At 35.7% G+C, this 16778-nt stretch overlaps 1 protein-coding gene across 1 annotated transcript; it reads right to left on the bottom strand.

Moving 5' to 3' along the window:
- Window positions 1-9033: 9033 nt before the first annotated feature.
- Window positions 9034-16778, bottom strand: LOC129892782 (agamous-like MADS-box protein AGL82). Its single transcript, XM_055968331.1, has 4 exons — window positions 16339-16778; window positions 16018-16216; window positions 10709-10759; window positions 9034-9138 (listed from the first exon to the last, which is right to left on the bottom strand). Exons 1-4 carry the CDS (start codon window positions 16776-16778, stop codon window positions 9034-9036), a joined length of 795 nt encoding a protein of 264 aa, XP_055824306.1.

Here is a 16778-nt window from a genome sequence, read left to right as displayed (position 1 = left end):
CCATTTCCAAACTCTAGCTATGACTGCATTTTACGCATTGGTTAAATGTAAATGAGCCGTATAACCTGATCGTTTCCTTCACTGTTCCTTCCTTCCTTTACTGTTTCTCTGATGACTAACACCTACGACCCGTATATCCAATGACAGGTCATAGTTTGACCTCGTAGACCTCAAAAATTACCTTTCTTCGGTGCTATGATTTCCCAATCAATTCTTTGACTTAGTTTCCTGCAAAATATGCACAACCAACATGATTTATGCTAACACATGATTAAAAGACATGCACATGATTAAGTTTTAAAGCATTAAAAGTACAGTAATTACACAGTACATCAACAGTTACGTTGTTTAGTTGTCTATAATCAACGCACACCCTCATAGACCATACTTTTTCTTCAAAAATAGAACTGATGCACCCAAAGGTGACACACTAGGGCAAATAAATCCTTTACTCGGCAAATTCTGCAACTGGTCCTTCAATTTCTTCAACTCTATCGGAGCCATGCGACAAGGTGAAATAGAAATGGGCTTAGTACTCAGCTCCAAGTCAATAGCAAAGTCAACTTTCATATCTGGAGGAACTCCCGGAAGATTATTAGGGAATACCTCAACAAACTCCTTAACCATGGGCTAGACTCCATAAGAGGTGACTCAGCACTAGTATCCCGAATAAAAACCAAATAAGACATGCATTCCTTATCAATCAATCTATGGACGTGCATATAAGAGATGACCTTACAAGGATAAAAATCACTAGCACCTTTTCACTCAATTCTCGGGACATCAGGTACCGCTAAAGTAACAATCTTGGCATAGCAATCAAGAATAACATGATACGGAGAAAGCCAATCCATGCCCTATCACATCAAATTCTACCATCCCAAAATTAATCATGTTTATCTAAGTATCATACCCAGCTAAAGAAAATAGGTAGAATCGATACAATCGATCCACCGCTAGGGGATCACCCACGGGTGTAAAACATGAACAGGAATGGGCATGCAATCATAAGTTAAATCAAATACAGATGCAAAATAGGTAGACACATAAGAGCAAGTAGATACAGGGTCAAATAAAATAGATGCAGCTCAATGGAAAACTGGGGTGATACCTGTAATATTACATTGGAAGCCTCAACCTTAGGTCTCCCCAAAAAGTCATAGCACTGAGCTCCTCTACCACTAAAAACCTGAACCATACCTCTACCCTATAAAACCAAAACACTACTACCAGAGGCTCTACCACCTCTACCTGTCGGAGCTTTTCCTCAACCTCTAACTAGAGGCACCGAATCTCTCTCTAGAGGTACTGAATAAGTGTGTTGGGACCTAAATAAGTTTGTATAGGGCACTATCGCATCAAATGACCCAGATCTCCACAACTAACAAAAGATCTCGGGCTGAAGGGTTGCTGCGAAAAAATTGATAGAATACCATAACCACCTCATACCAAGATTTGGGATCCTCAAACTACTTGTCCACTCTCAGCCTCTGGCATAGAAGCATTAACAGGACTCTGCCGCTAAAACTGTTACGACACAAATTTGAGCCATGATGGCATCTACTATAACCCCCGAGTAGACAAGACAAACCTAATTCAAGCGGAAGTCAAGTCTTAATTTAATTAAATAATAAATAACATAAGAAGGTGGAAGCAAATAGAATATAACAAAAGAATAGTCGGGACAGGGTATAAATATATAAATACAAAATAAAATATACAAAAGTACCAATAGTGACAAAAAATGATGAACTGACACTAGACCAAACTCCGTATCTGATGTCACCTATATAGGAGCTACTAAGTACAAAAGTTGACAGCATATATAAACACAAACACACACACACACACACACACATATATATATATATATACAACAAAAAACTAACTGTCTGTTACGTCCAAATGTACACGCAACTCAAAAGTAATATAGTGACCCTTTTTAAGAGCTGGATATCGAATCCACTGAAAAGTTTAAATAGGCATTAGTTAGCTTTTCAATGAATCAAATTATTCGTGTGTGTTTGCAAAGAGTTGAGTTTATTTATATCTAAAATAATTATACTAAAAAATATATAAGAAAAGGATTCAAAGATATTAGAGAAATTTTATCAATTTAAGGAAGAGTCCCTGAATTGTAGCACTTATAGATTTCTGGTCTAACATCCTTTACTTTGATATCTAATGGGTCTTTCAATTACAGATTTATAGGGTTGATTTTACAATTATGATCTTTCGACCTCTAATTGCTTAATTTTATTGAAATCCTAACTACATTGTTGAGCGGGGATAAGCAAGAACCAACAAAAATGCATTATTCATAGCATCCTATTTAGTAACCAAACATAGTGTATAGATATGTGTCACAGTCATTCCATACACAAATTATTCTTGGGAATTCTAGAGCAAACATGCTTCCAATATTCTAGTGTTCTATCCCCTTTCCATCTTCCGAGTTTTGAGTGGACAACAAAATTATTCTAATGGTGATCAAGCATTAAAACAACCAACACAAGAATATAGAAGTAATCACATACAAAAACCCATTTTCAACCAAAGCAATTAAGATTTAAACCTTCATCTTATGGCTACAACCCAAAAACAAGAGGATTTAGCCACTCATAGTTTGTAACATAATTACATAAATCATTAATACCATAAAAACTTAGATTCAATTAAAAAAAAGAAGAAAATATCACCCCAAAAGTAGTTCTTCCTTTGTCTCCTTCAGTCCAAATTTGAGAATCTGATCTACTTTTTAATAAAATATGTAAAGGTGATATTTATAGCACCAAAAATGTGGAGTTAAAGTAAGCGCACTGAAGTCTGTGATGTGGACTTGGTTCAGTTTCGTGCAATTTTCCATTATCTGTGTTAGTGAAAATTTTCTCTACCTAGAACCAGGTCCGTGACGCGGACCTGACGTACACCATTCTGTTGAGTCAAATAAATTTTAAGTGTTGGAATTAAATCACTGAAGCTCAGTGTACGATGCGAACACACATCAATATGGTGCACTTTCTTTGCATTTTATTCTCAATTTCTTCTTTGAGCTCCACTTTCAATCCGATCATATTTTGAATGTCCATTCTTTCTCAATTTGCCCTGAAAGTGTCTAATCATGTTGGTTGGTTGCAACAATACAGAAATATGTAAAAATATTAACTAAACTCTAGGAATTTGCTCTAAACTTGAGTATGAATTATGAGTTTTATTTATTATTAGGCACATAATGTACCCAAGATCACCACCCCACACTTATTGCTTTGTTCATCATCGAACAAACTCCCAGTCTTATTCCTAAAGTACCAAACACATGATATATAAAGAAATTATACCAAACCACAGTGATTGCACAAGTAGCTTACATTACACACACGTGTCAAATTTTGTTCACGCGACTGACTAAGTTAACACCAAATAAACTCAAGAGTTGACTTTGTAATGAAACAAACTCATATGGCTTGTTAAATTAAAATTCATGCAAAATTACCATTTCTTCATTAAACATGTGCTCTTACCAAGATGAATTACCCATACTCTCACAGTTACACTCCTTGTCAACAACAATGGGTATTTAAACAAAATTCGCTCACTCTCTCATATGAAGTCACAAGTTGCTCAAGATGAGTGTATTATGTAGTTTTATTAAGGCAGCTAAGACTTAAGGATCACCTAGTACTTTTTCAGGTTATAATGTGGGCTAGGGGATGGGTTGGTAGTAATGTGGACATGTATAGTTACTCTGTTCCTAAGCGCTTTCAATACACTACATTCAGTAATTCCATGCAAGTAATTCATAACCTTATTCTCACTACTTTGTTCTTTCTTTAGCTTACCCTCTCAATTCATTTATCTGTGTAAGGGATTCCTTTTTATCTTTACTCTCTTCAACCATAATGTGGTTGGCTTTCTTTTCACTTTCCATATGCTTGTCTTCCCTAACACAAGATTTTATTTCAATTATTTTCACCAATGATTTTACTCCTAGTAACACATGGTTGTAAACTCCCCCCCCCCCCTATTTCTCCGCTTATTCTCTTCCAAAGCGCTTGACTTTTTGGATCAAAATTATGATCTCAGAAAAAAATGGGAATAGGCTTCAAACTAGGCTGTCAAAGAATTAAGTCAAAGGCTCAAAAGGGCTAACTATAGATTTACATTAAGGTGGGTAACCACAAGTGGTTTGAAACTGAGGTTACCAAAGAATTGCCTAGATCCTTTCCCTAAATTCTAAACTTCCTTTATTTTCACTACTCATACACACGGGGCAAGTTCTAGCAATCAAGATCAATAAGGATTATACAATTAACCTTACTCATACTGCACATGTTTAATTTTAGGACAATTCTTAAGAAATTTCAACCACAATCACATAAATTCAACATTATTCAAAATCTAACAAATGAGTCTTAGATGTCTCAATTTAGCCAGTTTTTGATTCAATATTTTTCAACCATTTTATCTGCTACCTATGCAATTTGATAGTTTAGCAAAACACTTTATATATATTACAAATATCTAACAAAAACTCTTTTCTTATATACGATTCAAAAGGGACTATCCATGGACAAAGATTCAAAAATAAATGCCATGAAATCCAAAGTCAGTTAATAAAAAAATTAAACGACATCAAACATTCAATATAAACCAAAACATCAATACCGACAAAGATAAACCAAAATATCAAACTAATAAAAATAAACAGATAAACTAAAACATCAATACTAACAAAGATAAACAAATAAAGTTTAAATTAAATAGACATTCCACCCCACACTTAAAGTTGGGCACTGTCCTCAGGAGCATAATGTAGTAGACTTTCCTGTCTACTTATCAGTCAGTCCTCCAACAGCCGGATCTTCAACCACCAAAGGGTCAAACTCTGTGGCCTCTAAATCTGAATCCACGTCTAAGCATGTCTTCCTCCTATCCTCATTCGTAGGAATGTCATCTTTAGTAGGCTCATAAAAATCAGGCCCAAGTACTAGGACAGCCATAGCATGCTCATTCAATGGATATTGTCTTTCTAACTCACAGAGTTCTTCTTCATTTGAGGCACGCCATCTGGTGCAGTATTGAAGCATCTCCAGGACAAACATACGGGTTATTATTATATCATCACGCCTTGCACACTCTTGAGTAGTGAGGACTGGGCCGTAAGTGTAGTCTACCCCCTTAATGTTGGTGACATCATAAGACTCCGAGGTAAGGGGGCCATATAATCATATTAGTCCTCGAGGACCCCGGCCCTTTGGCATATCTCCATAATGAGGCCTCTGAATGCGTACTCTCTACCTTGATGGACTCTACACTTATGGATGGTTGATTTGACAACAACACCAACATTGTCATCTATCTCTTTTATAAGGGCATAGACCAAACACACTCTGTCCCGCGTTATTTTGGTGTAGTGGAGGCCTGGAATAAGGCTTTGTATGATAATTTTCACCCACACGCGTGCTTCTTTGTTAAGATGAGCATATGGAAATGTGTTATGGTAGCCCCATAGCCCGTGACATACCCACTTTGCTGTTGACCTGAGCCCACATTAAGTATGACGAATATCCCTATATAGTGGTTGAATATTCAACTCAGACAGCACGGTGGTAGGCAACTCAGGAGTTCCCAATATCTCATTGATGGTCATTGGAGATAGAGGAACATCAATCCCTCACACTGTAATATAATGAGTGTGCTGATCCAATTGATAATTTACATAAAAATTCCTGCACTATATGCAAATTGCACGGCTTCAGGTCAGCGAACAAGAAATTCACATTAAGCTCCTCTATTCTTCTCCTGATTTTTGGGTAGTCTCTAGCCAATCTTTCTTCATTAATGGGCATATCTGATAGATAGCGAGATTCGGTGTGTTGCTTATACCAATTCTTTCTTGTTGGATGTACCACTCTTCAGACAAATCGATGAGATTTACCTCGCAGCATAGGTGGGGCAGGTGGTATAAGGTACATTGTCCCTTTTTCTTATATTTTTGAGTGTTCTAGGGCTTAAATATGGTGGAATTATTTGAGCTCTTTCGGTGCTTGGAATGTGCTCATTTTTGGAGCATAAGTTCCTTAACCTACTTGGGACCTTATGATAGAGTTTGTTTTATGATTTCATGCGTGGGTCCTAATATCAAATTTTGACCCGATTTTAGTTTCATTTTAGGTATCGTTGGCCTCATTTTGATGTGTTCTTCGATAATTTGATAGAGTGTCATCATTTAGAGGTGTCCCAAAATGGAAAGACTCAAATTTAGCAGTTCGGATGCAGTTTCATCTTTGAGGTAGGTTATGGTTTACTCTTGTTAGGTTTGACTTGGTTATAATTGGTATATTTTGAGTAGTAATGCATGATTAGGTCGATGATTTAAGTGTTGATATCCAGTGAACAATTATGAGTTGATGATCATCGATAGTAACTAGTTTGATATTTTAGTCGTTGTATTCTTAGCCTAGGTGATATCTTGACTTGTTTGCATCGATTAGAATCCTTGGAGCTTGATCCTATGTGATTTGAACATAGGATGCTGGTTACTAGACTTGCTTGGTTTTGGTTGCCGCTTGATGTGATTTTTGTGTGTGCCTATATCTTACTTATTTTTAATATTGAAATGTTAGGCCTATAGCCGTGTTTTTGGTATATCGGAGTCTCAGGTTAGTGATTTGGAATTATAGATGGGATTGATTTACTCAGTTGGAGTCATATGTGGTTTTGATATTCTACTTTATTTGAATTGCCTCGCCGGTGTTAAAAACCCTTTTTAAAGAATAAAATGGTGATATGATGATTTTTGATTGATGAATAAGTATAATGATTTGAAGGTTACCGGTGATATTTTAACTATGACATTTCTTAATGAGAAGCTTAAAGCGTGATTTTCGAGCGACCTATTGCTACATATTTTTGGTTATTATTATTATTATTATTAATAATAATAATAATAATAATAATATTGAGAAGCTCAAGGTGTGAATTCTGGGTAGCCCATGATACATATTTGGGTTACTATTATTACTACTACTATTGGGAAGCTCGAGGCGTAAATTTCGGATGCTTCATGATACTTTTGGAGGATATTGATCCTTAGCTATGAATTTAAAATTATGTATTTTTTCGGTGTTTTATCAGTTTGGGATTATTGATGTGCTTACATGATTGGTCGCGCTTACTTGACTACCGTATGATTATTTACATGCCCTCTTTCCCCTTATTTATAGTTTGTGCTCTTCTCTTTTTATTATTAGTATCATCGTGCTGCTTATTATATATTTTATTTTTTATGAGCTCGGTCGGTCTATGATTCCTACTAGGTACCCCATGTTTTGGTACTCATACTATATTTCTGCATCTTTTAGATGCAGCTCCCAGTTCGAGCCACCCTCAGCACGCGCCTGATCATCCGTAGCTGAGCCTGATTCTGATTGTGGTGAGCTCCCAGCGTTCAGAGACTTGATACATTCCCTCTTTGCTCTGACATATATTTTGTATTTTGGATAGTGATCTTGGGTACATTTATGTGCCCAATAGAAAATAAAACCCACAATTCATATTCAAGTTTAGAGCAAATTCCTAGAGTTTAGCTCATATTTTTGCATATTTGTGTATTGTTGTAACCAACCAACATGATTAGACACTTTCAGGGTTAATTGAGAAAGAATGGACATTCAAAACATAATCGGATTGAAAGTGGAGCTCAAAGGAGAAGTTGGGAACAAAATGCAAAGAAAATGCATCATATTGAAGTATGTCTGTGTCGCGCACTATGCTTCAGTGATTTAATTTCAACACTTGGAATTTATTTCACTCAACAGGATGGTGCGCGCCAGGTCTGCGTCGCGGATCGGGTTCTGGGTAGAATAAATTTTCATCGATACAAATAATGGAAAATTACACGAAATTGAACCAAGTCCGCGTCATGGACTTCATTGCGCTTACTTTAACTCTGTATTTTTTGTGCTATAAATATTACCTTTACATATTTTATTAAAAAATAGATCAAATTGTCAGATTTGGACTGAAGAAGACGAAGGAAGAACTACTTTTGGGTGATATTTTCTTCTATTCTTTCAATTGAATTCAAGTTTTATGGTATTAATAATTTATGTAATTATGTTACAAACTATGAGTGGCTAAATCCCCTTGTTCTTGGGTTGGAGCCACAAGATGAAAGTTTAAATCTTATTTGCTTTGATCGAAAATGGATTTTTGTATGTGACTACTCCTATATTCTTGTTTTGATTATTTTAATACTAGATCACCATTAGAACAATTTTGTTATCCACTGGAACTCGGAAGATGGAAAGGGAATATAACACTAGAATATAGGGAGCATGTTTGTTTTAGAATTTCCAAGAATAATTCATGTATGGAATGACTGTGACACATATCTATATACCATGCTTGGTTACTTAACAAGATGATATGATTAATGCATTTTTGTTTGTTCATGTTTATTCCAGCTCAAAAATGTAGTTAAGCTGTCAATAAAAGTAGGTAATTAGAGGTCAGAAGATCATAATTATAAAATCAACCCTGTAAATTAGTAATCGAAATACCCATTGGATACCAAAGTAAAGGATGTTAGAACGGAAATCTATAAGTGCTACAATCCAGGGACTTTTCCTTAAATTGATAAAATTTTGCTAATATCTTTAAATCATTTTCTTATATCATATTTAGTATAATTATTTTAGATATAAATAAACTCAAGGAAGCCTTTTCTCCTAAATATGAATGTATCAATGGATTCCCCTCAAAAATCTATGCAATTTAGCTCTTTGAATCACCCAAATTGCCCAAATATAGAGAGAAAATCGAGGTTGGAAGTTTGATCTCAAATTTGAAAAAGAGACCAAAAATAGGTCTCTGATGTCGCTTTAGCGAGCCCCCGGTGTTCGCTTAAGCGACTACCTCAGAGAGGAGGGGGTCGCTTTAGCAACAGCAGGCCGCTTAAGCAACAGTTAACTTTACGCTTTAGCGACACCCGGCCCTGCAACCTGATCGCTTTAGCGACCAAGAGTTGTTTTAGCGAACAAGAGTCACTTTAGCGATGGCAGCAGCTATTGCTGGTGCAATTTGAGTTTGCCATGCCAAATTCTTCGATGGGGTATTCCAAATTTGTTCGGAATCCTGTGCGCAAACGAGATATGCTACGTAATTGGAAATGGCATTCCAGATGCAATGGAATTGATGGATTTTCCAACGGAGGTCATTTTGATGAAATGTTGAACCAAGCAAAAGATTTTTCAAAGAAAACACTTAAAATGCACAAACGGCCAAACATATTCATTCTGATCACCTTGGAAACCAAATCAAAGGTCGTTGCAACCAAAAATTTTGTTCTGGAGCTAACCGCGTTAACAAAATTTTCATTCGAGCGCGTTAACTCAAATTGTTGACCGAAGCCAAACTTGGCCAAAATTTAAAGTTAAAATGGTAAAACCACCTAAACTCAAAATGAAGACTCCAAAATCCAAACCAACCTTCCTTTTAGACCAAAATGGGCCTTTCGGAGTTGATGGATCCGTTGGAATTCTGATACGATACTCGAATCTCCGAATGTTGACTAAAGTCAATTCTTTTAAACTTTAAGCCTCTAAAATGACCAAACCACCTCAAAACTCAATCGAACACCTTAGAAAGCGTGTCACCTATCCCAACCTCACATAAGAGTGATAAAAAATCTACGGGAAGGGGTAAAATGGTAATAATATGCAAAAGTATGAAAAGACCTTGTAGGTCATTACAGAAATGAGGCGCGAACCCCTACCTCCAGACAAGGTGCCTAAAAACTAACCACTAGAACGGGCACTTATTGGGTCCCCAATCTCCTCTCTGACCATCAATTTCTCCTTCTCGATGACGCTCATAATAGAACGGAAGAAAGCCCCATCACAACCCGATCTGAACACATAAGATTGAATATTGAAACTCAAACCCTTCACAAATCTGCAAACTCTCTCCGCCTTATCTAGAATCAATGTCATAGCATGCCTCGACAATTGACAGAAACGTGCCTCATACTCAACAACATACAGACCACCTTGAGTCAAACTCTTGAATTTCAATATGATTTCCTCAACGTACGCTACCCGGAATGAAGTGATCCTCAAAAGCACTAAAAAAATCCCCACTTAACTGGAGGGGATCCAATAGTCTGTACATCATTAATGTCCTTCACCACTCTTTGGCTGACCCACAGAGCTGAAGTGAAACAAATCGAATGTGAGTATCTTCGCTCCTACCTCCCTGGAACTAGGGTAGTTTCATCTTCTAAAACCTCTCATAGCATTATTGATCTGCTAGTCATAACCATATCTAGAGCAACCTGCACATCGACAACTCGTGTGGGAACCAATAATGGTTGACCTACCTGATCCTGAACTACTAAGACTTGATATTGCTCTGGAGTCTATGCACTGACCCTATTCTGTTAGCCTAGTGGCGTGCCTGCATCACCCTTCGTAAAACTCTCTAATTCACCCATCATCCTCAATAATGTATCTTGAAACAATGGTGTCGTGAATCTCGAAGGAACCTAGCCCTCAGCAACCTCAATATGTGTATCTGGGGAGGTCTTTCTAGCATGACCTCGAGTAGGTGCCGCTCATCGGGTAAGGCCTCTACCAACAACTTCTCCACGACCTCGGCCTCTAACTCATCCCCTACCTCTAACCCTAGTTGGGGTCTCAACAACTACCTCAGGGACTGCCTCTTCTCGACCAATAGATATAGCTCTATTCCTTGGCATCTGCCAAAATAATACGCTACACTCAGCACTAGCGATAACAACTCGGCACGACAAGAAAGAATAAATCAAGGAAGTTTTCCTAACAACCTTTGTAGCCTTCCGAAGATAAGTAAAAATATCTCCATACAGATCCTTGAGACTCTACTTAGACTTGGCTTGTACACATGAGACCTATGAATCTAGAGCTCTGATACCATTTATCATGACCTGAATTCGGATGTGATGGCACATGTTCTTTACCACTATACAAGTCAGCCTAAAACCTAGTATTTATGGAAAATAACGCAGAAATAGTTTAAATAGGTACATAAATAAATAAAATCTAAAGTCTTTCAAACTTAAATAATCTCTAAAGATTGGTTTCACATTTATAAGCCACTACAACAAAACTAGAATGTAAATACAAGTCTCAAGTATGTCTTTGACTCTCAGATAGAGTAAAGCATAAAATACAGGAATAAGAGAATCCACTGGATGTCAATAGTTATCTCTCTCAATATCCTGGAAGACTTGGAAGACTCAGATGATCAGAAAGATGAATAATCAAAGTCCGGGCTTAGAACCTATACAAGTGTAGAAGCAAGGGGTGAGTACCAAATAACACGGTACCCAGCAAGCCAACCAACAAAACTAAGTAAATCTAATGGGATACACAAACTCCTTTATAACCCCAACCGAACCTCCATAACTACAACCTGCACAAAAAATTAGCCCAATCTAATAGTTCAGACTAAACAATTCAAATATTGTTCAAGATCGCAACTCAATGTCACAAATCATAATACAAAGATAATTACAAGTCAAGTGCAAGTATCAAGTCTTCCACATAAGATATGTAGGAATGTATACACACACTCAATGATCATACAAGTGCGTATTCTCCAACAAAGACCTCGATATCATAATATCACTGGAAATAACCTCAGCCTCACAATCTCGCCGAAAATGACCTCAACATCATAATCTCATTGGAAATAACCTCGACATCATAATTTCACTGGAAATAAAATCGGCATCATAATCTCATCAAAAATGACCTTGGCATCATAATCTCATTGGAAATGACCTCGTATCACAATCTCTTTGCTGAAATGACATCGGCATCATAATCTCGTTAAAAATAACCTCGATATCATAATCTTACCAAAAATGACCATGGCATCACAATATCTTTTTCAAAAATAACTTCGGCATCATAATCTCATCAGAAATGACCTCGAACTTACAATCATGTCCATCTCATCACAGTGTTCCAGAACAAATACAATCAACATATTCACACAAGTAATGAGGAATATAACAAGTTCAAATATTCTGCAATCATAATGAGACTATCAAAGTATTTCAACAAATATACATAGATATCAAGATCACGATATGTCACACTTGAATTACTACAATAGCACATATTACCTTTTATTAACCCCATCGATCAATTAAAATTAGTTCATAAATACTTTAACTCATAACCTCATCTCCATTAATCCCCAACACATATAAGAAAGGAAATTTAGGATTCTACAAGATTCACAGAGTTTTAGAAGTTCACTTGCCTCAGCCAAAAATCACGATCAATCAATCAACTTGAGCCTTCCCCTTCTGAATATACTTTGAATATCCACAATCTAGTCAAAGAATGATTCAAAATCATAAATTGAGTCCAATGACACCAAAAAATATGAAGTTTGAGAAAAAGGGTCAAAACGGCTCAAAAATCCAATTCTGTAAACGAGGTCTAAACCTGAAATATTTTGGATGAAAATTTTCTTCAAAACATTAGGAATTTAATGGTTAAAAAAATCCAAAGACAGAGTTAAAACCAATTTGAAATCACCATTTTTACCAAATCTCAAGTTCTTGAACAAAGCTCTCAAATTTTGGAATTAAAACATTGACTTTAGTGTCCAAAATGAGATATATGCGATAGTAATCAATATTATAGTATAAAATCACTTAATCAATAGTTCTCCACAAAAATTCTTGTTCAAAATGGCCTTCCCGAGCTCCCAAAATTCCAAAATAGTTAAAATGACTTTTGGAAAATGTCTACTGTTTAGGGATTTTTATCCCTTCGCGATCACGGCTCACTTAGCACACCATCAAGATGACTGAGTTGACAGAAACTTCACAAACGTGGAAGGAGCTCCGCGAACGCGAAGACCAATGCCTCTATCTCATCGTGAACGCGACGGCCCTCCTCAAACGTGAAGGTCAAAGAATTGACCTTTTGCGAACACAGTCAAGAGGGTCCGTGAATGCGAAGATTATGAGGCACCAGATGACAATAACTAACTCAAGTCCCAAAGTCTCGGAATCAACCCTCGGAAATCGTTTAGAATCCAGTGCACACAAAGCTATATGCTACCATACTAATTTCAATATTTTGGACTCAATGGAACTATCAAATTCAAATTTGAGGTTTCCTTGACCTGAAATTCAAAGAGTCACAACTAAAATAACTTTATGCCTCAAAAGACCAAAACACCCTCAAAGCTTTCGAAAAATGCACAGGAGCTTTCCCTAGACCTAAAATCATCTCACGAATCTAACAAAGCCATCAAAATTCAATTTCGAGCATCCAATCACTGAATGTTGACTAAAGTCAACTCTATGACCAAAAAATCTAAGATTTCCAACTCAATGCCTCAAATCCACGATATGATCTCGAATTTAATTCCGTCAACTCTCCTTGACTATATTAAACATTCCGGAGTTGATGAAATTCCATTTCTAGATCTGAAACTCTGGATGACCTCAAATACCATTTTTAAGGAACTTAAGCCTCTAAAACTCAAAACTTATCAAAAATCTCAACTTTTCAAGGAATTTTACAAAATCAACATTGGATATTGATCAAATATGACTCAGAAAAACTATCGGGAGGGATAAAATAGTTATTTTGTAAAAATTATAAAAAATGACTTTCAGGGTCATTACATACTATTTTATAAGGATATATTTCGAAGACAATCAAACATCGAATATGTGACAAAATAAAGTTATCAAATGATGGGTATTTAACTTGAGAGGAGGTACAATTCCTTAAAATAAAGAAATAAACTTGCATTGGTAAAATCAAGGAAAGGAGTTGAGTGGTTGAGAGATTTCTATCCTTTTAGAAAGTACATTGACTTCACAAATTATGAGCTCAATTTTGTGATACTCAAGCATGTTAAAATTATATATGGAAAAGCTAAAATGCTTAAGTCATTGACATGATTATGTGAGAAAGTTAATTCAAGATGGAATGACTTCTATCACATTGATGTAGTCAAAGAATTTGACTAATTTATTTATTATTTACTAAATATCTTAAAAGGAAGTTATCGAGTGTAACTTCAAGTTTGTTGATGTTAAAACTCCTTATTTAGATCCACCAATAATGGTAACCGTACCCGACCTTATGAAATGAATAGTTATGGGTTCAAACAGTAACAACAAGTTATTGATACGTGGATGTTCGGTACAAAATTAAGAGATATACTAGTATTGGCTGTCATAGATTAGAGGGTTGAGTTTTAATACTCTTAATGAGGTTCAGTTCAAGGAACAAGTGTCTCAAATATGACAAAGACACTGCAAGAACTTCACTTATATGAACATAGAAGTGGTGCCGCTTCGATTCATGAGAGTTGGATTTACTTTCATAAATGTTCATGAATTTTGGATAACACATGGCCATTAAAGTGCTAAGCATGTTTGAGTGGAAAGCAGGAATACAATGTTTATGTGTGTAATGTCACCGATGTTATCACAAGGAATAACATGTTCAAAGTTATTATGCTACATGAGATTTTGATTTCATTGTGTGACATCATACTAAGGTAATGCTCAAATCGAAAGATACATTACTCTATGCATGAATATAACTTAATCTTTGTGTCTTAATTTATATTTAAACAAGTGGGGAATTGTTTGAATTTTGTTTGAATTTTGTTTAAATTAAATTATTAGTATAAGTTTTCTTAAATGAAAGAGTATCTTTTCATTCTTTAGTTGGTGTTTTTTAATTGAAATAGTATATCTTTTTATTTTTTAGTTGGTGTCTTATAAATGAAAATGCGTGTCTTTTCATTTTTTGGTTACCACCAATTCTATTTAAATCCAACTACTATAGATTCACAAATAACTTTTTACAGAATACATTTCTTTACAACATTCTCCAAAGAAATATTTTCTTTTCTAAAAGATCAAGTCTTCAAGTTCTTGCTTTTCAATAGGATTTCTTCACTATTTGCTTAGTGCAGAAATTCATAGGCTTGTCATATCCACTAAAACTATTTGCATACAATTCCATAGCAATTTCGTGGAGGAGAGGGAGCGAATATCGTTTTTAGGAAAGCATTTTGCACCGTGTTTCAAACCTTCAATTCTCTGTTCTTTGTTCATGTTTCAAGCCTTCAATTTTGTGTTCTTTGTTCATGTTTCAAGCCTTCATCTCAGTGTTCTTCTTCATATAAATTTTGTGTTTTTGATATATATTTTCCAACATATGCTCCTATCTTTATTCTTTACTTTATGTTATCATATTCTTTTTGTTTTTGTTGTTGTTGTTATTGGTCTTCTACCCGGTGTCCGGTAGCCGTATTAAAGCGGGACTATTCTAGATTCGCATCGCGTAGGACCCCATTCAAAGGAAAGTGATCCTTTCTAAGAATATTTTTCATACCCAAAGCTCGGACCCCATTCCACATATAGTAATGTTATACATATTCTTTTCATCGAATAAAACATTAGTCTCGGAAGCATTTGAATAATATGTTCGGAAAAAAAAATCTACGTTGACTTGGGCCAGAATGAAAGCAGGACTTTGGAAGTAAGCGGGGGAAAAAGTCGTATAATTTTTTGATGAAAATAGACAAAAAAAAATAAAAAATTAACGACTAACCATCAAAGAATCGTACGTAGCTAATTACTTTAAACATAATTAAGAGAAATTTTAAAAGAAAACAAAGAAGCAAAGGAATATAAAGAGATGGTTATTTCATAGTAGTATTATTTGGTAGATGAAAGTGATCATTAGGCATTTGATGATATTCTCCCCTCTGAGAAGCATGCATTTGATAAGCAGCATGACTTGGTGGTAGCATAGGGTACTGATGGTGATGAAAGTAATTAGTTGGTGTCACCACTGGCACAAAATAGCACATTGGTTGAGTGGGATATTGATGATCAAACAACATATTCTCATCTCTCATCATCATTCCTAGTTGATTTTCAACATTATTATTATTATTATTTAAGGACGTCCCAACAACGTGATGAGTATTGATCATCATCTCCGGGAAATTCATCGTTGGTGGAACTAATGGCTGCTCGATTATTTCGACTTGTAAGTTGCTTTTCCTAACCAAATTCTGCATTATGCATGGCTCAGTCGTTGTTGCTGCTGCTTGCTTTCCAACATAACTTATTGACTGCATCTCCTCAAATGATATTCTCTTCAAGTATTCCATCCTGTTTGCAAAAAATACACACATGTCCATTACGTTAATATTTAAATTCATTTTTTCTTAATTATAATATAAAATATTTATATTTATTACTAGCTAGTGCAAAGTATGGAACAACCAACATACCTTTGCTTTATAAGCTCAATTTTTCCTTCCAATGAGACAGCAAGTTGTTTCAATTGGTCAGCATATAAATTATCGTAGAATTCATCCCACGTTGGATACTTAGCCTCATGGTTCCTTTTACCTAATTTTGAAGACTCCATCTCCACTTTTTTTGATAACTCTCTGAAGTAAAACGATAAATCATGGGTCCTCAATCTCCGGTCATCGTCCGATCGACCTCTATATGATTCGATTAGGTTCTGAACGGTGTCTTTTTCTGGCCACACTGTGGCAGGTTCCTCTTGCTCCTTGTCCCCGTATACTATCAAGCAAAGTTTAACTTGACACAAAATTGATAATTCTTCTGCTTTTTTCTCCAAACTTTTTTTCCTCTTTTGGTACGTCAAATTTCGACATCTTTCGTTTTTAATCAGTTCCATACCAATTTTCCTTCGACCCAT

Source organism: Solanum dulcamara, chromosome 6 (assembly GCF_947179165.1).
Source record: "Solanum dulcamara chromosome 6, daSolDulc1.2, whole genome shotgun sequence".
Taxonomy (NCBI): domain Eukaryota; kingdom Viridiplantae; phylum Streptophyta; class Magnoliopsida; order Solanales; family Solanaceae; genus Solanum; species Solanum dulcamara.
Note: the sequence above shows the minus strand (reverse complement) of the source record. Positions and strands in the feature narration are given on the sequence as shown.

Coding starts and splice junctions, on each gene's coding strand:
- LOC129892782 (XM_055968331.1), bottom strand. CDS start 16,778: ATGGGTCGAAGGAAAATTGGTATGGAACTGATTAAAAACGAAAGATGT. Junction 10,760..16,017: donor TGATGATCAATACTCATCAC/GTTGTTGGGACG, acceptor TTATTTTGGCAG/ATGCCAAGGAATAGAGCTAT. Junction 9,139..10,708: donor GAGAAGAGGCAGTCCCTGAG/GTAGTTGTTGAG, acceptor GTTTGCGCACAG/GATTCCGAACAAATTTGGAA.